Source organism: Arachis ipaensis, chromosome B3, assembly GCF_059453495.1.
Source record: "Arachis ipaensis isolate K30076 ecotype BB chromosome B3, ASM5945349v1, whole genome shotgun sequence".
NCBI classification, from domain to species: Eukaryota; Viridiplantae; Streptophyta; class Magnoliopsida; order Fabales; family Fabaceae; genus Arachis; species Arachis ipaensis.
Window position 1 is genome coordinate 12,998,750 of NC_142438.1, and position 25,573 is coordinate 13,024,322.

Consider the following 25,573-nt stretch of genomic DNA (forward strand, 5'->3'; position numbering starts at 1 on the left):
CCAGCAACAAATATCTTTTTCCTTCGTGAAGCTAATGAATTAGGCTATGGTCTTGGTCCAAGTAGCTACACTTCAAACATTTGGTTCTATTATTTGGGCTACACAATTAATTTTTGGGCCTGAGAAGATGAGGCTCTAGCTTCAATAGTTTATGAAATTCTTATTTCCTTTGATTAAAGATCGGCAACTTTATTTTTTAAAATTATCACTACCCGAACAGATTGGACATAGTGCAGCATCAATGAGTCTCAATATATATATTTTTGTTAGATCAGAAAGGCAGCGGCTTGTAACTCCATTCAATGTTCAATTATCCCAAAATAGTTTAGCATATTTTGTCAATTTCAGCTATCATATGGGTTTGTACAACAACACTTACATCAAACAAATTTTTGGACTTTCAACCCAACCAAATATATATTTGTTATAAAAAATATCATTATTATCTTTTAAACTCAACAATAATGTTAAAGAGCCAATAGAATTTATTATTTTTGTCTAATAATTAATCAATAATATTTAAAAATATTAACTAAAAAACATATTAATCTATTAGTAATATATTAAAACAGAGCACAAAGTAATTTCTAGATGCATTGTTAGTCTTTTAGCTTTCTAATATTATGCCACATCAGCTTAAATGCCTAATTTAAATAAATCCCCATAATAATTCTTAAAATTCACGAGATTACCCAATTTAATTCTTGGGATTTCAATTTTACTATAGTGGTCCCCAAATTGAGCTTCGACTATCATAATGGTCATTGAGTTCATCTCCGGCGATGACTCAGTGAATCAGTGCTGATGTGGCTATCATGTGCCACATTGGACTCACTCTGACCCCACACCCCTCCTCTCCTTCCCCTCTTTCTCTCTCTCTACCACACTCTTCTCCTACGCCACCCTCCTCTCCTCCCCTCCCTCTTCACCGCACTCTGCTCTTCTTGTCATCCCTTTTCCATCTCCTTTCATCCTCAACTCTCTCCATCCCTCTCTCGGTCTCTCCTTCTCTTTTGACCTACCTTTCCCTACCCTTCGCCACCTCTCCTACTCCTCTCATCTCTCACTACCTCATAGTTCATCTCGCACAGCTGCATAGCTCCACCGCCAATTCCCACCAATCCTATCACTCAAATCGAAGCAATTTTGACCAAATGAGTACGATGTATTTGAGACGGTGTTTTCATCTAGCACCAAGCAACTACTTTTGGCATAGTGGATAATTGAAGGAGGAAAGCTTTGATCTACAGAAATCGATGTCCAAGCAACTACCTTTGGCATGGTGGTTCATCATGGGGGCAGGTTTGGATTGAATGGGAACGACGTTGTCGTTTTTGGCCCTGTTGTTTTGTTATTATTGTTATAGAAGGAGTTGGGGTAACTGAAATCGAGAAAATGATCAATTTTTGAGAAGAACAGCTGCCTTGATTTCATGTCTAGGGCGTCTATGAGTTTTGAGCTGTAGTTTGGGTAGGGGATGAGCCAGAAGGCGTCGTCATTGGGAAATCCGTTGGAGGAGGCATTGGTTGGGACGGTAAAGCTGAAGGAGACGTAGAGGCCTTCGGCAAAGTTAAAGAAGGGCTCGACGGGAGCGTGCTTGTGGCGGCGGGTGAAGGGAAGGAGAGGAGAATAGCATAGGAGAAGAGTGCCGTGGAGAAGGAGGAGAAGGAGAGGAGCGGTGTGGGGTCAAAGTGGGTACAATGTGGCACTAAATCGTTGAGTCATCAATGGAGATGAGCTCAAGGACCACTATGGTGCCCAGAGCTCAATTTGGGGGACTACTATAGTGAAATTGGAACCTCGAAAAATAAATTGAGTAATTCCATGAATCTCAGGAAATATTAGGGGTGAGCACGGGTCGAGTTGGTTCGGATTTAAGGTGAAATTAGAACCGAATCAATTGGATTATAATTGGTTCGGATTTACGTTTTTTGTGTATGTATCCAAACCAAACCAAACCAATTAAAAATGGATTGGTTCGGTTCGGATAATTGGATACTCGATGAAACAGAAATTCATAAAAAAAATTGAAAAAACGAAATTAGAGATGCCGACAACGGAGAGGAAGCTGGTTGCTGCGTCGCTGCCGCTACCAAAGACGACGATGGAAAAGTCGATGCTGACGGTCCCGTGGACGACGATGCTGATGGTCCCACAGAAGACAATGGTGACGGAAACGCCAACAATGGAGAGGAAGCTGGTTGCGTGAGTAACGGTGAGGTGGTAAGGTTTGAGGAAGCTCTGCTAGGGTTTACTACATGGGGTGAGGTAGGGCGCCGCTGCTAGTGTTTGTTAGGGTTACTAGATAACTCAAAAACATTAAAAGGCATATATATATATATTAATTTTTTTATTTAATTAATATATGGTCGGGTCTACGGGGGTTTGGGTTCTGCACTCCCAGAACCGTTATCCGGACCAATTACTAGAAAAGACATTGGTTTGGTTCGGGTCCTGTTGGTTTCAAAACCAATTTAATTGGTTCGGTTCGAATTCTGACGGGTAATCGGGTACCCGCTACCCGTGCTCACCCCCTAGGAAACACTTGAGTACAATTTTCTATCTTTGCATTATGCCATATGATTCTCGTTGTATTTTTATCTCCTTATGATAACCTATCTTTATATAATGTTATACTTATATGATTCTTTTTTTAATCGTAACTTTTCATATTCTCTTATCCTTTATTTTTATGTAGGTTACACTATTGCTTTCAATGTTAATGTTAATTATTTTTAATAAGTATAAATTTAATTAAAAATTAATTTCTTCTCTTCTTCTTTCATACTCATCACTCATTCTTATATTTATTATATAAATCAACATTTATTTCACACATTTTTTTTACCTCCTCTCACATAATACATCTTTTTCTTTCTCCTTCTCCCTCTCAATTCTTGCTAATTTTTTGCAAATTAGAATTTAGTTGATGACCATAGTTTTTTTTTTTTTTAATTTGCTAAACATATGTATTCGGTGATTGTATAATTGTATTCATTAGTTTTTTTATTTCTTTGTATAATTGTATTCATCTGTTAATATATTGTTTTTGTTGCCTATATATCGCTTTTTTTTTCTTTCAACAATTTACATTTTTTTAATATCATTTAGTTGTAATAATATTGTTAAAAATGTATGTTGTCATGATTCATAAAAAATAAAATTAAAAAAATAAATATCGTTTTTAATAATCAAAACGTTAATAATATTCATATTTGTATTTTATCTAATAGTTTTATTAGTGTACCATAATATTTAAATATAACCTAAAAGAAATTAAAAAAAACAAAAATAACTATTTAAAAATAAAAATGAAAAATTATTATATAAAATCAGGTAAATAAAATTCAATTGAATATTTTTATTATTTATAGTCTAATTTATGTATATTTTTATTTTTTATAATTATTAAATTTTAAATTAATTTTTATTTTAAATTATCATTTATCATCAACTGTTATAAAATTTAAATTAATTTTGATATGCTACTAAACAAAATTTTAAACTTCTTAATCAATTAAATTTAATTCATTTTATTATTCAATTGAATTACAAAATAACGATTAAGCATAATTATTATCTATATTAAAATGGTATATTTTTTGTTGAATAATAATAATATTATTAAATCATATATAAATTGTCAAATTAGATAAATATATATAAAATATTTTTTATAAATTAATTTCTAAATTTAATATTAATTTACATATTATCTAATATATCTCTAAATAATATATATATATATATATATATATATATATATATATATTACTTTAAATTTATACTATATAATATAATTAATTTATCTCTACCACATTGCACCGGTCTTAATCTAGTTAAATTAAACATATTAAACTTAATTAAAGATATTAACTAATATAAAATAAAATTACTAACTCTTATACTTTTCACTTCATCAAATGTGATATTCTCATAAAACAATACATGAATTTACTATTAATTTTATGTATTATTTAAAAGTTTAACTAAGATGTGTCCTAGAATATATGATGATAAGTTTATCATTAATAAAAAATTTTAAATATTTTTATTTAATAAAAATAAAATAAATACATTAAAAATTTAAATTTTTTACATTTTTAATTAAAAAATTTATTAATAACAAATTTATCATGTACTTAGATCCGTTTGTATAAATAATTTAATTAAGTTTTTTTTGAAAAAATAGTTTAAATAATAAATACTTATATTAAAAGTAGGGACGGATATATGGGGGACGAGTGGAGGCCTCGGCCCCCAACTTTTTTTAAAAAGATTAATAGTAATAACTAATAAGTTATTAAGTATGATTTAATTTTTTAAAAAATTTATTTAGGATTTAGTTTAGGAAAAGTCTAGGGCCAGCAACTTTATTAAATTCTGGCCAGCATGTAATCCGCAAAAGAAAATTGAACCATTGGATGAAATTTCACACCATTAAAATCATCATTGATGGCTACTTGATGGCTACAAATCACAAAAGTTGCTGGCCCCTAGCACTCCTCTTTAGTTTAATATAAATAATAGATTCTATTATTGATGAATTTTATGATACGAAAAATCGACCACTTCGTTAATAAAAAATACATACATATTTTTTGTATTTTAAAATATATTTTCTATCGATATATTTTTGTAATGCATTTCATATTATATAATTTTTTGCATAAATTTTTAATATTATATATGTTATTGACCCCCTCATAATAATATGTCTAGATCCGTCCCTGATTAAAAGTAATTTATAAATAAGTTATTCTATTTTTGATTTTTTAGTTCTAAAAGTATTTATTTTAAAAAAAATATAATAAAAAAAATTTATTATAAAAAAAGTTATTTTTTTTAACTTTTCTATAAATACTTAAATAATTTTCAAAAAACTATAATTTAATTTTAAAATTTACACTAAATATTAATAATACTATTTTTTATAAATAAAAAATAAAAAAAAAATAACTTTAAAAACTTCTCAATTGTCATGTTTTTTTTTTTTTTTTACCAAAGATACGAGACTCGAACCCGCAACCTCTTAATTGAGTATGGGGAGACTATATTATTTGAGCTATTATTCATTGGCAAAAATTTGGAAAGATAGGAGACTCGAACCCACAACCTCTTAATTGAATATGGAGAGTCTATATCATTTAAACTATTATTCATTAGCTAAAAATTTAAAAAGATATGTGACTCAAACTCGCGACCTCTTAATTGGCTAACTCAATTGCCATGTTAGTTAAACTTATATTATTTAATTCGTATTAAATATTCTGTAAGTATATTGACCCGCGCATGGCGGGATATCCACTACTATATATATATATATATATATATATATATACCGTAATTAAGCTTGTGATGTGCTGTACATTTTAATTAATAAAAGATAATTATACATCGTAATAAAATATTTGTTCCTCTAGCTGTATAACTGTATTCTAAGCTGGCAATAAAAAAAATATACATAAATAAATAAACAACCAGGTTATATATACAGTAAAATGAATTATTAAAATCAATTATTTTAATAAAATTTATATTTAAACTAAAAATAAAAATAAATTAAGCTACATATATTTATATATTGTGTAAATAATATTTTTTGATAAGAAAATTACTCGCACAAAAACACTTAAAAGTTAAAATATTTTTTTTAAAGATATTTTTTAATAATTAAAATTTAATTAACAAATATAATTGATTAAACTGTATTATTTTTGTTAAAATTAAATTGGTCAAATCGATAAGCTAAATTTTAAACCGATTTAAATTAATATTTTTTATAAAAATAACTATAATATTTTTATTATAAAAAATAATTAAAAAAAAAATATATATATATATATATATATATATTAATTTTAAAAACTCTAAATCCTAACATCTCTTCTCTCTATGCATAGGATTAAGATTTAGAATTTTCAATATATATATATATATATATATATAAAATAAAAATATATTAGTCTATACTGTCATAAGATTAAGATTTAGAATTTTTAAAATTAATATATATATATATAAAATAAAAATATATTAATTATTTTTTATAATAAAAATATTGTAGTCATTTTTTATAAAAAAAATATTAATTTAAATTGCTTATTCATCGATTTTTCAGTTAAATCGATTTATCTAGTCTAATTTTGATAAAAATAATACAATAATCGATTATATATATATATATATTGAATTTAATTATTAAAAAAGTATTTAAAAAAAAAAAGTTTTAAGCGTGAGGGACTCCATTTTGATAAACAAATAATGAAAGACCAATAACTTAAAAAAAAAAGGTCTGCAAGTCGTCGACGACATTGCCTGAATTCACCGTAAAACGTTGATCTTTTCTCTTTTGTCTGTGTGTCTCAAGAAAGGAGAGGAGTTCTGAATACCAGACACCGGTCACTACACTCCTTTTACTGTTTAGCTTTTCGCTTTGTTACCGACCTTTCCATCATGACCAACCAAAACATTGATTGGATTGGTTCATTTGTGTCTGCGGCAATGCAAGTGGCGTTGGGACGTGTAGACACTATAGTTTCTCCTGCTGTTCTAGAATTCCTCCGAGGCAACCACATTGACGAGCCACTCCTGGAGAAGTTGAAGATGCTGTTGGTGTTAGCTGCCACAGTGCTCAATGATGTTGAGGAAAAGCAGTTCACTGATACATCCGTCAAGGAATGGTTTGATGGGCTGAGGAATGCTGCCTATGATGCTGATGATCTCCTGGATGAGATTGCCACTCTTCAAAACAAGGAGGATTCTTCTGGATCTGACACCGTCGTTGGCCGGTTTAATGCTTATCTTCATTCTCTAACTCCATCTGCTCGACAACTGACTTCTAATCTCGACAAGATAGTTGAGATGCTGAAATTTTTTACTGAGCATAAGGGCAGTCTTGGCCTCAATGAAGTCAACGCTGGTAAGTCACTCTCGTTGGCTTTACCCACAACTTCTTTGGTGGATGAACATCAAGTGTACGGCAGAGATGATGACAAGAAAAAGATTATTGACTTTCTGCCATCTAATGGAAAAAGGGTGGCTGTTGTTGCAATTGTTGGGATGGGAGGGGTTGGTAAAACCACTCTTGCTAGGATGTTGTACAACGACAATCTTTACCAGTTCAGATCATGGACTTGTATTTCAGAGACATCAGACGTTTGTCAAGTTACCAAGAAAGTCTATGAGTCATTCACTTTGTCTCATTCTAACATTTCAGACTTGAATGTACTCCAAATCAAGCTTGAGAGGCTATTAAGAGGACAGCGGTTTCTGCTTGTTTTGGACGGGTTTTCGGATGAAAACTCTCTCGATTGGGACACGCTGAGAAGGCCATTCCTCTCAGGAGGCAGGGGAAGTAAAATCATCGTAACAACACGCAGTCAAAGAATTGCAAAAGCAGTTCAAGCTGATTTAACTCATCCCCTCGTGCCTCTCCAAGAAGAAGATACATGGAACTTATTCTCAAGTCATGCATTCAAAGCTGGAAAACCTATCAACTACCATGTCATAGAAGCAATTGGTAAGGAAATAGTGAAGAAGTGCAAAGGCCTTCCTTTAGCTGCAAAATCACTAGGGAGCCTTTTGCATTACACGGAGGATGTTGAGGAGTGGGAAAATGTATGCAACAGCCATATATGGGAGTTACCATGTGGTAAGAGCAGCATACTTCCTGCTTTAAGATTGAGCTACAATCATCTACCTTCGCTGTTAAGGCAATGCTTTGTTTACTGTTCCATATTTCCTCAAGGATATGAAATTGAAAAGTGGGACTTGATTTACTTATGGATGGCTGAAGGTATTCTGCCGAAACCAGACACACAGAAGCGAGTAGAAGATGTCGGCCATGAATGCTTTCAGGAACTATTGTCCAGATCTTTTTTTGATCAGTCAAATCCGAAGTGAATCTCACTTTAGGATGCATGACCTTATCAGTGATTTAGCTCAGTCTGTCGCTGGAGATTTCTACTACAATCTAGATGATAATTCAAAAAGAAATAAGAGTTGGATTCGGCATCTATCATATACTCAAAGCAACAATGGTGTCGCAGATAAGTTTGAGTCCTTCTCTCATTTAGAAAAACTGAGGACCCTCTTACCATTCAATTCCTCAGTCCGTAACAGCAGGTATTCATTCCCTGATATTGTTGGACATTTCTTGAAAAAGAAGAATCCCCTGCGTGTTCTGTCCCTGTCCAGGTATGCAATTACCAAGATTCAAGTTTCACTTGGAAACTCATTGCATCTCCGGTACTTGAATCTTTCTCATACAACTATCGAGGAGCTGCCTGATTTTGCTTGCGACTGTTATAACTTGGAGACACTAATTTTGTCATGGTGTCGCTCCCTTCGCAAGTTACCAATAAAAATTGTCAAACTTGTACATCTGCGACATCTTGATATCAGGGAAAGCAGTGTCACTGAGATGCCAGCAGATTTTGGTGAACTGAAATCCCTTCAAGTGTTGACTAGTTTTGTGGTAAGTAATGGCAGGGGGTCCAAAATTGATGAGTTGGGGAAACTACCAGATCTTCGTGGATCACTTTTGATTGACAACTTGGAGAATGTATCTTCACCAGCGGAAGCTTCCAATGCTGGGTTGAGTAGCAAACAATATATTCATGAGTTGGGATTCAAATGGTCGACTGGTACTCAACACAGTGAAAATAGTGTACTGGATGAGTTGAAGCCACATGAAAATGTGAAAAGGCTTACCATTCAAAATTTTGCTGGTGATAGCCTGCCAAATTGGTTGGGGAGTGCTGCATTCTCTAGAATGGTGTTTCTACGGCTTTCGAACTGTAGGAATTGCTTGTCACTACCTTCACTTGCAGAACTGCCCATACTCAAAGAACTCTATATAACAAACATGGGAAAGCTGCGGGAGGTGGGTCCAGAATTCTATGGAGATATAACTGAGTCATTTGAGTCCTTGAAGATCAAATCCTTGAAGAGTGTAGAGTTTGAGGGCATGCCCAGTTGGCAAGATTGGTCAACCAGCAATCAAGGTGTGGGATTCCGTTCCCTTGAAAAGCTTAACATAGATAGATATCCCATGCTGAATGGGGATATACCTGATCAATTTCCTTCTGTGGACCTATTACTGATCGACGCATGTCAAGTTTGGATGGGGAGTTCTGCCTTCTCCAATGTGGTGTTTCTGCAGCTTGCGAATTGCACAAATTGTTGGTTACTTCCTCCACTTGGAGAACTACCTTCCCTGAAGGAACTCTACATAGCTAACATGAGAGGCCTTCAGAAGGTGGGTTCTGAATTTTATGGGAATACAACTGAGCCATTCAAGTCCTTGAAAATCATCAAGTTTGAGAACATGCCCAATTGGCAAGTTTGGAAATCCAGCAGTCAGTGTGCAGGATTTCCTTCACTCGAAAAGCTTCACATAAACGGATGTCCCAAACTAGTGGGAAGGTTACCTAATCAGCTTCCTGCCCTATGTATACTAGTGATTGGTGGATGCCAAGCTCTCAGTGATTTAATGGGGGGCTCTGACAACTATCCTTCTCTTAGGCAATTAAACTTAAAGGGTTGCTGTAATTCTATCATCACCTTCAATTTATTCCACTTCACCAACCTTGAAGAACTTAATGTACAAGATTGTGGGAATCTCAACACAATTTTGTTTCCTCCAAAAGGTCTCCCATGTCTTAGAAAACTTGAGCTGAATGACTGCTCAAACCTGGTTTCATTTCCGGTAGGAGGGTGTCCTCAACTGAAGTCACTGTCCATCATCAAATGCATAAGTCTCTTCCCTCAAAATGCATGGGATCTGCGGCAATTGACATCACTGACTTCTCTTCATATCAGTGGACTTCCGAGTCTGACTTCGATTGACAACACAGGAATTCAGTCCGTAGTGTCTCTCACAACTCTGGAGATTGAAGCTTGTGATCAGCTTGAGTCTCTACCTTTTGAAGAACTAACCTCCCTTTCTCATCTTACCATCAAAGCATGCAAGAAGTTAAAAGAGCTGTTTGAGACAAATCAAGACTTCCAGCAAAAGATTGGTAATATACGGTCCGCAACCATAATCTAGATCACACAAGTCGATAGGGTACGTCGGGTAGTGAGACTTTTTACCACAAACTTCATTGAAATCTGTGTTTATAAATGTTCACGTTCATTTGGAAATATTTTTTATTTGTTGTTGATTTACTATTTGAATTGGATAACAAACGATTGAATTAATTTGAGTTATAGTGGTGGTTGAATTCATTTTTTTTTTTTACTGAAAATAGGAGATTCGAAGTCCCAACCTCTTACTTGAATATGGAAAAATTATGTCATTTGAGTTATAACTCATTTGACGTGATTGAATTCATTTACTATCTGTTTTCATTTACTATTTTATTCATTTTCGTATTTCCTTCCTTCAATTTGTTCTAATTTCTTCATTTACCACATAATTATAAAAACTAGATTAACATCCAGGCGCGATGTGGGGAGAACTAAATTAATTATATTATATAGTGTAAATTTAAAATAATATTAAATTTAAAAATTAATTTGTAAAAAGTATTATACAATGCATTTATTTAATTTGACAATTTATATATAATTTAATAATATTATTATTCAACAAAAAATATACCGTTTTAATATAAATAATAATTGTGCTTAATCGTTATTTTGTAATTTAATTGAATAATAATATAGATCAAGTTTAATTGATTAAGAAGTTTAAAATTTTGTTTAATAGCGTACCAAAATTAATTTAAATTTTATAATATTTGATGATAAATAATAATTTAAAAAAATTAATTCAAAATTTAATAATCATAAAAAAAAATTATACATAAGTTAGATTATAAGTAATAAAAACATTCAATTGAAGTTTATTCACTTGACTTCGTATATTTTTTTTTAAATAGTTACTTTTCTTTTATTTTTTAGATTATATTTAAATAGTATGGTACAATAATAAAACTATTAGATAAAATATAATTATGAATATTATTAATGTTTTGATAATTAAAAACGACATTCAATTTTTAAATTTTATTTTTTATGAATCATGACAACATGTATTTTTAATAATATTATTACAACTAAATAATGTTTAAAAAATATAAATTGTTGAAAAAAAAGTGATATATAGATGACAAAGACACTATATAACTTATGAATAAAATTACACAAAGAAATTAAAAATTAATGAATATAATCATACAATCACCTAATACATACGTTTAGCAAATTAAAAAAAAAAAAACTATGATCATCAACCAAATTTTAGTTGTGCAAAAAATTAGCAAGAACTAAAATTAGATCCACATATCGCGCAGGACAATAAATTAATGATAGCATGTAGTATATTTTAATAAATATCATATTATTTAAAAATAATAATTTAAATAATATATATATATATATATATATATATATATATATATATATATAAAAAGTAATGTTAAATTTAGAATTTGTTAGTTTTGAAATATTTTACAGTACAAGAGTTTTTTATATTGGAATTCTACAAAGCTACATGTTTATTTGTTGTTTTAATGGTCACATTTATTTTTGTTGATGGACTTAGTCTTTTTATGTAGTGTTTATCCTCTTTTTTATTTTCAGTTGCTATTGCAGTTGTTGCTTTTTTTTTCTGTCATGTATTCTTGTGAAGACATGTTCTTTATTTGTGTGCACTTTTTATTATGAATATGTGTCTTGGATTTGTTTATTTTTCTTTCTCCTTAGTCTCTTGATTGGTACGTCATTTTCGTCTGATGATATTAGTGTTAGCGAAACTAATTCTTATAATCAATGAAAAATATAAATGAGCAATATAAATGATGTTTTGAATAAGTAAAATATTTTGTAGTATTACCTTTTTTATTTGTTGTGGTAGAACTTGAGGTTCAGTATTATTTGTTAGGACAAATGTCTTGATAATTGTGTATTATTGAGAGCCTTCTTTGAGGTTAAAGGGTTACACAAATTTTTTAATTGGGATGATACTTCAGTGTCATTAGCTTCATGAAGTGTCATTAAATTTGAGTCAGTTGTGCCCAATAATTTTTTTGCTTCTCTATCAAATAGAACAAAAGTTGTTGCAATACTTTGATCTGAAACTTTTAATTTAATGATGAACTTGTAGTAATTATTCAGTTAGTAACTTATAATTTGATGAGATTTTTTGTAATAAATATATAAATTTATCTTATCATTGAATATTGTGGCGTTTGATTATATGTACCACAAATATATTTGTCTCATTTCTTATATGCTTTTTTCTTACACTTTTCACATTCAACATAGCTCCAATTTGTCATCAATTTCATTTATAGTCGCTAAAATTGTAAAGATCTTTTTCTACTCAAATTTCTAATTTTTGTTATCACTAAGTATATGGTATTTGAGTTAGTATAATATATGTTGTGAGTTTTTTGGGTCATATTTGATCATCAGATTTTCATTGCATAGCCAATAGATCTTGAATAGTTGTTCGATTTCTGATAATTCTGTTTTAAAGATTTGTGTTGACATAATCTTGGCTTAGTATCTCCATTATTTCTTCATCTTGATCAGTCCTTCTTAAGGCATTATTTATATTTGTTAAATTAAATAATAAAATAAATTAATTAATATTTTAAATATTTGTTGGTTATGAAATACCCATAAATAAGTTGTATAAATTCTTCAATTTGTAGATTGATGTAGATTTTTGTGCTTAAAATTGTGCTAATCGAATAGTCATATGATTATATTATAATATAATAGTTAAATAAAAAATATAGACAAAATTAAGTTAAAATGGTGTTATAAGTTTTGTTAAAATAAGATTGTGTTGTATTATTCTAGTTAAATTTATTATATAATATATAATTCTTTGAATAAATAAATAAATATATTTGAAAATTTATGAAAAGAACATACCTTTCTATTCACCAACTAATGTTGGTATCACTGCAATAATTTTTTGGTCATTTGTTTGTGTTGTAATTTTTGTGTGCATTTAACTATATTCTTTTATAATGTGACTTTTAATATGATATTCCTAACATTATTATAACTATGTTGTTAATGACTATATATATAAATTAAAAATAAATTGTATGTTTATTTTTTTACTCTTTAAATATCAACTTTACATTATTAGAATTTTTTTTTTAATTTTAAAGAAAGACTCTTTTCGTATCATTATGATATTAGTAGCGCTATTTTGACATGAAATTACATCAAATAAATGTAAAAATGACATTTTTTAATGGAGATTTGGAAAAAGAGGTCTATATAAGACAATCTGAAGAGTTTATTTCAAGTGCTTATATGGAATTAGTTTGCAAATTTAAGAGAGCAATGTATGGTTTTAAACAGGCTTTTCGACCATGGTATTTGAAGTTTCACAATATAATTTCTTTATTTGGTGTCATTGAAAATATTTCTGATCAATGTATATACTATAAGATTAGTGGGAATAAGATCATATTTCTCATCTTATATATACATGACATTTTACTTGTAACAAATGACTTGGAATTGTTACATGAGGCAAAACAATTTTTCTCTATATATTTTGATAAGAAAGATACGTGTGACGCATCTTATATTATTAGCATAAAGATTTATAAAGATAAACATAAAGAAATTTTAAGTTTATCTCAAGAAACCTATATTAATAAAATTGTTGAGAGGTTTAAAAAAATATAAAATTATTTGTTGCACCTATTGTAAAAAGTGACAAGTATTGCACTTATTGTAAAAGGGGCCATGGATTTCTTACTCCTATTTTTATACAGGAGTATGATTCACCACCATTAAAATATTTACAAAATAAACCCCATATTTTTATTTTTGAAAAAAATTGATAATTAAACATTTGCCCTTTGCTTTTTTTTTTGTTTTACACATTCCTTCTGTTTCTTTTAATCAGAGTTTCAAAGATGAGAGTCCAAAATTTTGCTAGGGCTTTTGCCCCTCTGCTTTCCATCAACGTCGCTCCTTCCTTGGTCCTCCCCCTCCGCAGTAGCTCGCTCTCTGATCCTCTCCCTGCGTCATGGTCGTTCTCTAATCCTTTCTATTCGCGGAATTGCTCGTTCTCCCCTGTATCGTGCTTGTTCTCTGATCGTCGACGCCGCAACACGCTGCCGCCGCCGTTGCTACACTCGGGTCCACCACTTCATTGTTTTCTGTCGCCTCTCTGTTCCTCTATCTTCTTCACCAGCGACTCTGATCTCTATCCTTCTCCCTCCACCTCTGCCTCTGCGACCTACTCCTTTAAGGTTCCATTTTGTTTTTATTTTTATTGTACTTTATTTTCTTTTCTATGAAAATTTTATGTGAATTTGAATGTTCTTCGTTTGCCAGAGTATTGAATGTTGTTTTGATTTTAAAAGAATTTGATAATAAACCAGTAAAAAGTTTCAAAATGGATTAGGAGTCCTTGATTATGCTTGAATGATTGAATTTGATTGTTATGCTTTGGTTGGTAGTAACTCTTTTGATTTCTAATTGAATAAGGCTCCTACTTTTTTGTGGAAGTAGGACAATGATTGTGAAGAACTAAAATACAATACATGGTGTCTTGTATGATGGAGACATCTGGGTTAGTATGAGTTAACCAAATATTTTCCCTTATCAGTTAGTTTCACTTTCTATACTCAAATATTTCAGGTTTCAAAGTTCATGTTCTCTCTTTTCTTGTTCTGTAGTTATGTTGCACCGGAGTATGCATGCACTGGAATGCTGACTGAGAAGAGTGATGTTTATAGTTTTGGGATACTTATTATGGAAATAATTACCGTAAGAAGTCCCGTTGAATATAGTAAAACCCAAGGAGAGGTTAGAGGCTATAACCAATAATAATATACAGTTTTGGTTTTAATCTTCTTACAATGTTCTATGCTAATTATTTTCTCTCTTTTTCTATTTTCCTAACTAGAATTTGGTATATTTGCAGGTTAATTTAATTGAGTGGTTGAAAGCTATGGTTGGCAATAGAAAATCAGAGGAACTCATTGATCCGAACCTTCCTGAAAAGTCTTCTTCAAAGGCTCTTAAGCTTTGCTCTGTTGGTTGCTCTTAAATGTGTTGATCCAGATGCCACAAAGAGACCTAAAATCGGACACATAATCCACATGCTTGAGGCCGACGAGATCCTATTCAGTGATGTATGTTCTTTCCCTTTCTTGAATTCTGTATTATACATAACTGGAGAGCAAAAGTAAGATGATTCAGCATTGCTATAATTTGATTCTCATTTATCACTATTTTATCATTCTTTCTTGGAGGAACGGAGGACTGAAGGGGAATCGTTGTGATCCCATGGCAATTATCATCATGAGCAAAAGGACTCTAGCAGAGATAGAAAGTGAATAGGTGGAGAGATCACTGATCGAAGTGAAGATGATAATAGCAGTAAAAATCTTGTCCATCCCACTAGGTTGAGATGATAGTTGTTAAATGGTAAATGTAGCTATGTATTTATTATTTTTGGTTTTAGTAGTTTGCCTATATTAATTTCTACCTCAATCTGGACAACATGCAATGAGTGTATTTTTGCTGCATAATTTTTCCTCCCACCACAATTTGGGATTCATTGTATACTCGTTCATTATTACTAAAAATCAAAATTTTGATGTCGTCCTTCTGATTTATAAGACAAATGTAGCTCAAGTGTTTTATAAAAAGTAATAATATTTTCAAGTTGCTCAAACTGTAGTATCAAACTCCAGTTGTTTCATTCTGGTCCCATCATAAATTAAGGTAGCATTTGTTTTCGGAGACAGGACACAGAGACATAGACAGTACATGTTTAAAATGTGTTTGGAAGCAGAGACATGGACACGGAACACATTGTCTCCGAGACAGTTTTTTATATTTTTGTGTCCACTCTTTTACGAAGGACAATGATGGAAACGGAATTTGGAAGAGTGGACACATATTTTTTTATAAATTTTGTTTTCCTTTTTGTTCATATACATTTTTTATTATTCTACTATTATCCCTTCTTATTTTTTCTATAATTAGTCTTGAAACTTTTTTTTTCATGTAAAAATAGATTCTTTTTTAATATTGATTTTTTATTTAAAATTAATCTGGCTTATTAACCTAAACAAAATTTTTTATTAATCAAACTCAGATCTACTTTTTTATTAATCTTAACCATATGTATTCTTACATATTAATAATAAATTTAAAAATAAAATAAATATATTTATAATTTTTATTTTAATATAAGTACTATTATATATTTTTTTATTAAAATTTTTGGTCTTTTCAAACTTTTTTTCAAGTTTCGTTTGTACTCCCACGTACTCTCATTCTCTATTAAATTAGTTTTTTTTTTACTAAATAGAAAAGAAAGAAAAAAAGAGACAAAACCAAATTAATTGGCTAGGGTCATATCTAAATATATTAGATGTTGAAACTCACTCCATGGTTGGCTCCAATTCGAGTGAATGTCCGCGACAGAAGCAGCTGCTTTAGCCATACAATCTGCAACACTATTTGCAGTCCTCTGAATTAAAAGAATAGAGACTCTCCAATTCCAATTCATAACCTCCTGTATATGCTTTGCCAAATCCCATTCCGGAATATCCTTACCAAGCATTCTTTGGTTTACCAAGAAAAGAGCTTCTAAATAGTCTGTTTCACAAATAACTTCATGAAATCCACTCTCCCATGCAAGAAGTAAACCTCTCCAAATTGCATACAATTTAGCAAAAAGAACACTGCACACTTTGACTTTCCCAGTGCAACCTTTCAACCAACATCCATCAGGATTGCGAATGATACAACCAAAACCAGCATAGCCAAAAGGAGCAAACCAACTAGCATCACAATTCAATTTAACAGAATGAACTGGAGGTGGAACCCAATGCAAACAAAGTGAAGGAGGAGACAGAGATTGATGCATAGCAAAAATAGTGTGAAACTCCCTTACTGAACTACGAATAAAACTCACCACTTTACTAGCACTCCATGAATCATCTATATTAAATAAGTCATGATTCCTGCTTCTCCAAATCCACCAGATACTCGAAAAGAAAAGAAAAATATCTCCACTCCTTGCACTTCTGTAGAGCCAATCATGTAAATTTGAGTTATCTGAATACAGGCCTAAAAGGTTCCAGACCTCCTTGGCACTAGGGCACTCCCGAAGACAATGAAGAATGGATTCAGAACCATTCTGACACCAATGACAGGTGCTAGATAAAGCTAAACCACGACTCAAACGAAAGTCTGCCGTAGGAATAGCATTATGAAGACAGAGTCAAATCAAGAACTTGTACTTTTCAGGAATATGCAGTCACCATACCCACAACCAATTATCATGCTCATTCCAGTCAAACTTTCTTTTGGCTAGCCAACTGTACCCACTCCTAGCTGAGTAGAGTCTAGAAGATGCCACACCCCACGACCAACCCGAACTCTCTCCAGCATTCAAATCCGGATTATAAGCATTCAAACGCTGTTTGACATCTTCTGGAATGATAGAGAAAATATCATGGAGATTCCATTGACCATCTTTCCAAACGTCTCTATTAGTTAAATCAGAGTCAGATATATGTACAAAAGAAACATCTTGAGCAATTGGGCCCTCAATACTCCAATTGTCAAACCAAAAAGATTGATCAAGTGACCCAACGCACCAAGAGAAGGCATCCTTAAGAGCACCAAAAGCCTTTGAGATACTCTTCCAAACATGAGAAGCATTGCAAGGGGCAGGGCCATCTAAAACTCCCTCATTCCTCAGATACTTCGCCCTCAATAGAGCAACCCAAGACTTGTCCTGACAATGAAAAAGTTGCCACACCAATTTACCAAGTAAAGATATATTAACACACGCAGGATCTCTAACACCTAGGCCACCAAATTTCTTTGGAGTGATCACGGTCCTCCAATTAACAAGAGAAAGACCTCTACCATCAACTTGACCCTTCCAAAGGAACTGTCTCATCATAGAAGACAATTTATCGTAAACCCAATTTGAAAAAAAAGATACCTGCATATGATAGACAGGAATGGATGCTGCAACAGAATTGATCAGGCAAAGTCTCCCTGCTTTATTTAGAAGCCTTCCTTTCCAATTAGCTAATCTTCCCCTCACATTTTCAATCATCGAATGAAAAGAAGCCCTACTGGTACGGGAATGATTAAGGTTAACTCCAAGATATCTTCCTAAGTCCAAAGCAAAACGTATTGAAGAAACACTAGTAAAAATATCTCTTCTACGAGTAGTAACATTTTTAGAACAAAAAGCTTTAGACTTTTCAAGATTCACTTTCATGCCAGATGCCTTGCAAAAAATGTTAAGAGAATGCATGACCATTTGGACCTGACTCTTTGTAGCCTGACAGAAGAGTAAGAGATCATCTGAAAACATCAAATGAGAAAATTTTAGGCCACCCTTAGTGACAGAAACTGGTTTCCACACACCCTCGACCACCTTATGAGATATATAACAAGCAAGTCTTTCCATACAAAGTACAAATAAGTAAGGAGACATTGGATCGCCCTGTCTAAGCCCCCTTCTAGGAGCAAAACTATCCAATATATTCCCATTCCACATAATAGAAAGAGATGATGCACGGACACAATTCATAATCAAATTAACAGTGATGATAGGAAAACCAAAAGCAATGAGAGTACTCTCCAAAAACCTCCAATCCACCCTATCATAAGCTTTTTCAAGATCAATTTTAAAAGCAAGAGTACCTTTCTTGGATTTTGTGTGCTTCATGAAATTCAGAATTTCTTGGGCCACAATAATATTATCAGGAGCACCACAACCCGGAATAAAACCTCATTGTAAAGGACTAACAATATCTGGAAGAAAAGGCCAAAGTCGGTTAGTCAATACTTTGGTGATAATTTTATAAACAACATTACACAAGCTAATAGGCCTGAAATCCTTCATAAAGGTAGGGTTATCAATTTTAGGAATAAGCACAATCAGAGTTTCTATGATGCTAGGATTTAAGAACTCTCCCAAAAAAGTGCTCCGGACAATATTCCAAATCTCAGTGCCTACTATCTCCCAATATTCTTTAAAAAAATAAGCTTGAAAGCCATCTGGACCAGGAGCCTTAAAAGGGCTCATACTGAATACTGCTGACTTGACTTCCGCAAAAGAGACAAGGTCAATTAACCTAGCACAAGCCTCAGTGCTTAGAGTGGGCATTGGAACATCCCCTAAACAATCAACCTCAACCTCTTCCGTTGTACCAAAGAGATTCTTGTAAAAAGAGAGGGCTTCTTCCTGGAGAATATCTGGATCAGTAGACCAAGACCCATCTCTAACATATAATCCATGTACTCTATTATGGTTTCTACGCACCAAAGTCTGAAGATGAAAAAATTTAGTGTTTCTATCCCCATACTTGACCCACTGCTCTCTAGATTTCTGGTACCAAAAAAGTTCCTCTTGCAATAAAAGCCTATTGTAATCTTCCCTCACTTTAGCTTCTTTAATTCTTAGAGATAACACATCGGTAACCTCCAAACGCCATTGAATCTGATCAATCTGATATTCCAGCTTATTTTTTCGCACAAAAATATTTCCAAAAATCTTTGAGTTGAAGTCCAAAGAAGCCTGTTGAACCATCTTAAGCCTTTCAATAACGCCTCCAAATTCTTGATTCCAAGCCTTACTAATAACATGTTTATAAAAAGGATGTGTTGCCCACGCAGCTTGGAACCTAAAAGGACAAGAACCTTTCACTCTGGGGCTACTATGACAACGAACTAAAATAGGACAATGATCAGAATGAAGCCTGCTAAGAATTTTAGAATAACCCTCAGGAAATATTGTCATCCATGCCTCATTAACTAGAGCTCTATCCAACCTTTTAGCCAAGTTCCTGCCAGCCTGAACTGCTCTATACCAAGTAGAAAATTTGGTACTTGATGTAGAAAATTTGGAATCATATGGTTATTTTAGTCATTTCATATAATATTTTAGTCTTGTCCATGTGTATCCAAACATAATACTGGACATTACATTAGTGTCTTGTACATCGTATCCAAACACAATACACAAACAATAATTTTTAGTGTCTCTGTCCTATTGTCTCTGTCTCAGTGTCATGTTCTGTCCTGTCTTTGAAAACAAACCCAGCCTAAGTGCTTGTCATTTTGTGAGTATAGTTGTTATGAGCACTAAACCTCCCAATGTGAGAGATAAAAAAAACCCACGGCAAGGTAAAAATTTTCACTATTTTCCAAATCAAAGCTACAAACAAGTCTCAAAAGTCAAAACTTACAAGCACTACTAAGCATACATGCAGAATTCTTGTACAAGAACATAAACGAATAAACTAAATGGTGAAATCAATGATACAATAAACGGTCGTTGCTTACGAACTTTTTGGCTAGAGTGCTCGAATTGCAATCACACCTCAAAGTTGAAGGACTATGAGTGAAGAACTCCAGGTAAACCAGAAAAGAATTTAACCATCCGATCATTCATTCGTTCAGGTTAATACACTAATTGTGATGTAGAGGGACTCTGCAAAAAGTGTTTGCTTAGGCCTCACACAAAGGAAATGATCATAACCTGCTTGATAAATACACAATGATGTATTACTCCTTTTTAGCTTCAAAAGCAGAACCAAATGGGACAAATTTAGCTTGAGAAAAGATTAACACAAAATAATAATACCACAATGCAAAATTTTACAAAAGTACTTATATGCTCACCAAGTTGCAGCTGCTACAAAAGTTGCCTAATGCACATTTTAATGGTTGAATCCAGAAAGAAAGTAGATCCTCGACTATAGCAATTATCTATTTCTTGATGTCCCTGGAAAATCTATTTAAGTTGGTATTCATATGAAATGATATGAGATAGAGCAGCTTCAAAGGGGAAAAAACTAAAAATCTATTTATAAGTGATTTACAAGTTTTGAAAAGGATAATAACTTTCTAAGGGGGAAAAACTGAAAATGTAACTAAACTTATACATCCTCAATCAGAGGCTTCAAAACTCAAGAAAGGAAGCAAATTGAGTTTATAGAACTTCTAAGATCATTCCTACTACTAAGTACCAATGCTATATCCTATGGTGCATGGAATATAAGTGATAGTTCAAAGAGTTACTTATAGAATGTTGAATATGGATAATCATGATAGTAAGTACACTTCCTTCCTTCATCTTCTCTATAAGGAGGTGAAAGGATGTCTAGCACAGCACAAGGTGTTATTGCTGTGAAATAGTGCACATTTCCACCATGCTTTGGCTATAAAATTGATGTCTCGCATGGTGCAGTCATGACCTTGTCAACAGTTAGTTTAGCCAGTCTAACTACAACAAAGATAAATTACAACAAAATCATTTTAAAACATGGATGCAAAATAGCAAGTTTTATAAGCCACTGAATATGATATCATATTATTTAATAATGTTGATAAAAATATCTCCTGAATGAGATATATAATTATGCAATTTTAAGTCCTCAACAATAGTAGCAATTAGCCATAGAAAATTCTATAGAAAAATGATTAATCTCCCTAATACTCTTACTAATAATTCTTCCTAACTAATAAATTTAGAAAATCTTGAATTTTTTTTTATATATATATTTACAAGGCATTAAATATCTTTACTTTTTCACTTAATACTTTTTTTAATTTAATATTAGAAGGACTATTAGGAATACATGTTTGGAAGATGTATCATTACTCAGTGCTTTTTATATTTACATACTCTCATACAAAAGTGTGGGACAAGACAAAAATGTGTTACAGTGACAAATTAGCAAAAAAAATCTATTGTTCATAACATTGAGAGTGCAATTCAACTTTGACCTATTGATTTTATGTTTATTGTATTTTTGCTTTTATGGAAGAATTGTTGGTCATTTTTTGTTTAATTGATCTGCATATATTTTATACTAAATGCTTCCTCTTACTGAGTATATCAAAAAAGGAAATTGGAATAAGTATGAATTTAGCAGTGTACTATTACATGTAAGTGGCAATTGTCTGCCTCTGATTTTGCTACTAATCGAAATTCTTTGTTCCCTTAATTGATTATATCACACATCAGCAATAAGAAAAAGAGAGGTCAACAGACAGTTGGACCTGATAAAAGTGGCAGAGGGCTCTCTCAATTTAGTATGAAAGGTTTTTTATCTATCCTCTTTGATATATTTGTTCTTCAACAAATTGATTCCAATTAACAATAACCTAGCAATTAAATCAAAATATTTCTAAAGTTTAAATTAACAAAGTTTTACAAAATACATCATGAGGTAAAATCAATCAAATCTCTTTCTTTAGTCATCCTTATTTTATTTTATTTTACCCAGTAAATCAGCATAATTGGAAACATTATTGACTTCCTAATGATACAATCTCTGAAATTTACTCCTAATCCAATGAGTTTCCTCATGCAAGACACCATGTATTGTATTTTAGTTTTTCACAATCATTGCCCTACTTCCACAATAGAGGTTAAACTTCAAACAAGAAAAAAGTAGGAACCTTATTCAATTAGAAATCAAAAGAGTTACTACCAACCAAATTACAACAATCAAATTCAATCATTCAAGCATAATCAAGGACTCCTAATCCATTTTAAAACTTTTCACTAGTTTATTATCAAATTCTTTTGAAATCAAAACAACTTTCAATACTCTGGCAAACGAAGAACATTCAAATTCACATAAAATTTTCATAGAAAAAAATAAAGTACAATAAAAATAAAAACAAAATAGAACCTTAAAGGGGTAGATCACAGAGGCAGAGGTGGAGGGAGAAGGACAGAAATCAGAGTCGCTGGTGAAGAAGAGGAACATAGAGGCGACAAAAAACAATGAAGCGGTGGACCCGAGTGTAGCAGCGGCGGCGACAGCGTGTTGCGGCGTCAACGATCAGAGAACAAGCACCATACAGGGGAGAACGAGCAATCCCGCGGATGGAGAGGATCAGATAACGACCACGGTGCAGGGAGAGAATCAGAGAGCGAGCTACTGCGGAGGGGGAGGAATAAGGAACGAGCTACATTGATGGGGAGCAGAGTGAGGGGCAAAAGCCCTAGCAGAGCTCTGGACTTCTCTTTAAAACTCAGATTAAAAGAAATAGGGGGAATGTGTAAAACAAAAAAAAAAAAGCAAGGGCAAATTTTGAATTATTAATTCTTTCAAAAATAAAAAATGGGTTTGTTTTGTAAATATTTTAATGGTGGTGAATCATACTCCTATATAATGTTAGGAGTAAGAAATCCGTAGCCCGTAAAAGGTGACAAATTATGTTTAGATCAATGTCTCAAAGAATAGAATCTTTTAGTGTTAGATATATGAATGTATAATATAGATGTATTTATGGGCCATGGATTCCTTATTCCCACTTTTATGTGGGAGTACTGTTAACCCAACTAAAAATATTTACAAATTGAACCCCATTTTTTTATTTTTAAAAAAATTAATAATTAAAATTATGCCTCTAATTTTATTTTTTCACACTTTTTGTCTTTTCCTTTTAACCATAGTTTTAGAGATGAGAGATGTCTCTGCTAGGGTTTTTCTCACTTTTTCCACTAATGCTCAATTGCTCATGTTCTTCTCCCATTTCTGTAGCTACCATGCTGCCTGCACTCGGCACCACCACCACTACTTCTACTGCCGCCACACCACACTTTCCGGCCTCTCTGTGTTGTTGTGCTTCGTCTCTACCCCTACGAACTACTCAGGTTTCATTTTACTTTATTTTGTTTTAATACTTTTTTATGGCAATTCTTGTGAATTTGGAGATTTTTATGCTGTCTTTGCACCACAGTCTTTATTTAATTTTATCCCTCTGCCCTGCTTTTTTGCTTTTTCAAAAAGAAATTGCGGTAAGTCGCTGAAGCAATCTTAATTATTGTGAGACATGAGTCCGAGAGATATATCATACAGAATTGGTCTTTCTTTATCAATTAGAAGTTAAATCTTGTTGTCTATAGAATTGTTAGACTTAATAATTGATTAATTATTATTTTGTAATGTGTTTGCATAATCTTGTTCAGCTTCATATGGATACTTTCTCACTTGCTTCTATATTTATTGGGTAAGAGCAAATTCTCTGCCGTCTACAAAGGAGTTCTCAGAGATGGTTCTCCTGTGGCCATCAGAAGTATTAATGTGACATGCTGCATACCTGAGGAAGTTGAATTCTTGAAGGGATTGAGCCTGCTAACCTCACTGAGACATAAAAACATTGTAAAGATGAGAGGTTTTTGTTGCTCAAGTAGTAGAGGTGAATGTTACCTTGTCTACGATTTTGTAACCAGTGGCACTCTATATATCTTGATATGGAAGATGGAAGTGAAAATGTGTCTGAGTCGTCTAAGAGGGTTTCCATCAGCAAGGGCAATGCAAAAGGTTAGTTCTTTTTTCGACACCCAATATTTTCTAAGAAACTCATTGTAGATCAGAAAATTTGCCTCTTTCTTACAACAAGGTATTTTTCAACTATTTAGTATTTAACATTGGTTACATGAATTAAGACGACTATTATGAACCTATAGTAAAGATTAAACTATAATCATTATGCAGAATGAACATAAGATCTATCTGGTTGATATTGAGTATTTGCTAATCCTTTTTAACCAGGTTTTGGATATCTTCACAGTAATGAAGCAAGCAAACCTACAATAGTTCACCAAAATATTTTAGTCGAAAAAGTTCTTTTTGACAATCAGTTTAACCCATTGATCTGGATGCTGGGATCCCCAAGTTTCTAGCAGACGGCATTGTTTACTCGGCACTGAAAGTTGGTGCTGCCATGGGATACCTAGCTCCTGAATACATTACCGCTGGACGCATCACCGAGAAGAGCGACGTTTCTACATTCGGTGTCATTGTTCTTCAAGTCCTATCTGAGAAGACAATAGTAGGGGGTTCAATCAGAATGGCAGTTGAGTTTTTCAGATTTGATGATTTTGTGGACACAAATCTAAAGTGAAAATATTTGAAACCAGAAGCAGCAATTCTTTCAAAGATTGCAGTGATGTACACTCATGAGCTTTCTGAGCAAAGGCCAAACATGGTAGAGGTGATTCAGGAACTAAGCATGTATTCTTCTCATTCTTCATGATCTAGAACTTTCAGTGGGTTTCATAAGTTCCTAACACATTTGATTCATTCATGACCATGGTTTTCTTTAGCATATTCACTAAATTATCCATTGCTAAATTGTTGTGAACTTCAATGGAATCATGCTGCTTCATTTCTACACAACTGAAATTGTTGAAGGATGTTCCTTTATTGAAAATCAAATAGCTTCCAAATAATGAATTAAATTGTTAATAATCTCTTCCAAAATAAGAGCATGAATATACCAACGTCAGATAGAGGCAAGAATTTGCACTATAAGCATACGAATCATAGTGGTATAAGCCACAAATTTTTCATTGACAATTTTCATCAAACACCTTATATGCATCATCCATTCTCCCATATTTTGTATGATAGAAGAGTCCTACAGAAAGTATCCACTAATTATAATAGTTTAGTAGTATGGAATTGTGCAAGTAAATGGTTAAGGGGTTTACAACCGTTCAGTTTGCTGCAAATTTTTTTCCCTTATGCTCTTTTGCCGAGGGAGCAACCACCTCTTCTAAACTAAAACA

At 32.4% G+C, this 25,573-nt stretch overlaps 2 protein-coding genes and 2 pseudogenes across 3 annotated transcripts; 2 read left to right on the forward strand and 2 right to left on the reverse strand.

The window, feature by feature from the left end:
* Positions 1-1,028: 1,028 nt before the first annotated feature.
* On the reverse strand, positions 1,029-1,614 carry LOC148569867 (zinc finger protein CONSTANS-LIKE 5-like; annotated as a pseudogene).
* Positions 1,615-6,314: 4,700 nt separating this feature from the next.
* On the forward strand, positions 6,315-9,993 carry LOC107632529 (putative disease resistance RPP13-like protein 1 pseudogene; annotated as a pseudogene). Its single transcript, XR_015907239.1, has one exon. The product of XR_015907239.1 is annotated as a putative disease resistance RPP13-like protein 1 pseudogene (transcript).
* A 6,352-nt stretch (positions 9,994-16,345) lies between these two features.
* On the reverse strand, positions 16,346-19,777 carry LOC148569868 (uncharacterized). The gene is made up of 5 exons (XM_088506689.1): positions 18,824-19,777; positions 17,656-17,965; positions 17,279-17,445; positions 17,076-17,149; positions 16,346-16,790 (listed from the first exon to the last, which is right to left on the reverse strand). Exons 1-5 carry the CDS (start codon positions 19,775-19,777, stop codon positions 16,346-16,348), a joined length of 1,950 nt encoding a protein of 649 aa, XP_088362815.1.
* Positions 19,778-23,545: 3,768 nt separating this feature from the next.
* Positions 23,546-24,906, forward strand: LOC107629661 (proline-rich receptor-like protein kinase PERK3). The gene is made up of 4 exons (XM_088506691.1): positions 23,546-23,653; positions 24,015-24,323; positions 24,498-24,572; positions 24,679-24,906. Exons 1-4 carry the CDS (start codon positions 23,546-23,548, stop codon positions 24,904-24,906), a joined length of 720 nt encoding a protein of 239 aa, XP_088362817.1.
* The last annotated feature ends 667 nt before the right edge of the window (positions 24,907-25,573 follow it).

What these genes read in the sequence shown, in the direction of transcription:
- LOC148569868 (XM_088506689.1), bottom strand. Translation starts at nt 19,777, where the DNA reads ATGACAATATTTCCTGAGGGTTATTCTAAAATTCTTAGCAGGCTTCAT. An exon ending in AGCATGATAATTGGTTGTGG is followed by an intron (nt 17,150 to 17,278) that starts GTATGGTGACTG and finishes CATTGGTGTCAG; the next exon opens with AATGGTTCTGAATCCATTCT. An exon ending in GTCTGGAACCTTTTAGGCCT is followed by an intron (nt 16,791 to 17,075) that starts GTATTCAGATAA and finishes TTGTGATGCTAG; the next exon opens with TTGGTTTGCTCCTTTTGGCT.
- LOC107629661 (XM_088506691.1), top strand. Translation starts at nt 23,546, where the DNA reads ATGCTGCCTGCACTCGGCACCACCACCACTACTTCTACTGCCGCCACA. An exon ending in TACCCCTACGAACTACTCAG is followed by an intron (nt 23,654 to 24,014) that starts GTTTCATTTTAC and finishes TTATTGGGTAAG; the next exon opens with AGCAAATTCTCTGCCGTCTA. An exon ending in CAGCAAGGGCAATGCAAAAG is followed by an intron (nt 24,324 to 24,497) that starts GTTAGTTCTTTT and finishes ATCATTATGCAG; the next exon opens with AATGAACATAAGATCTATCT.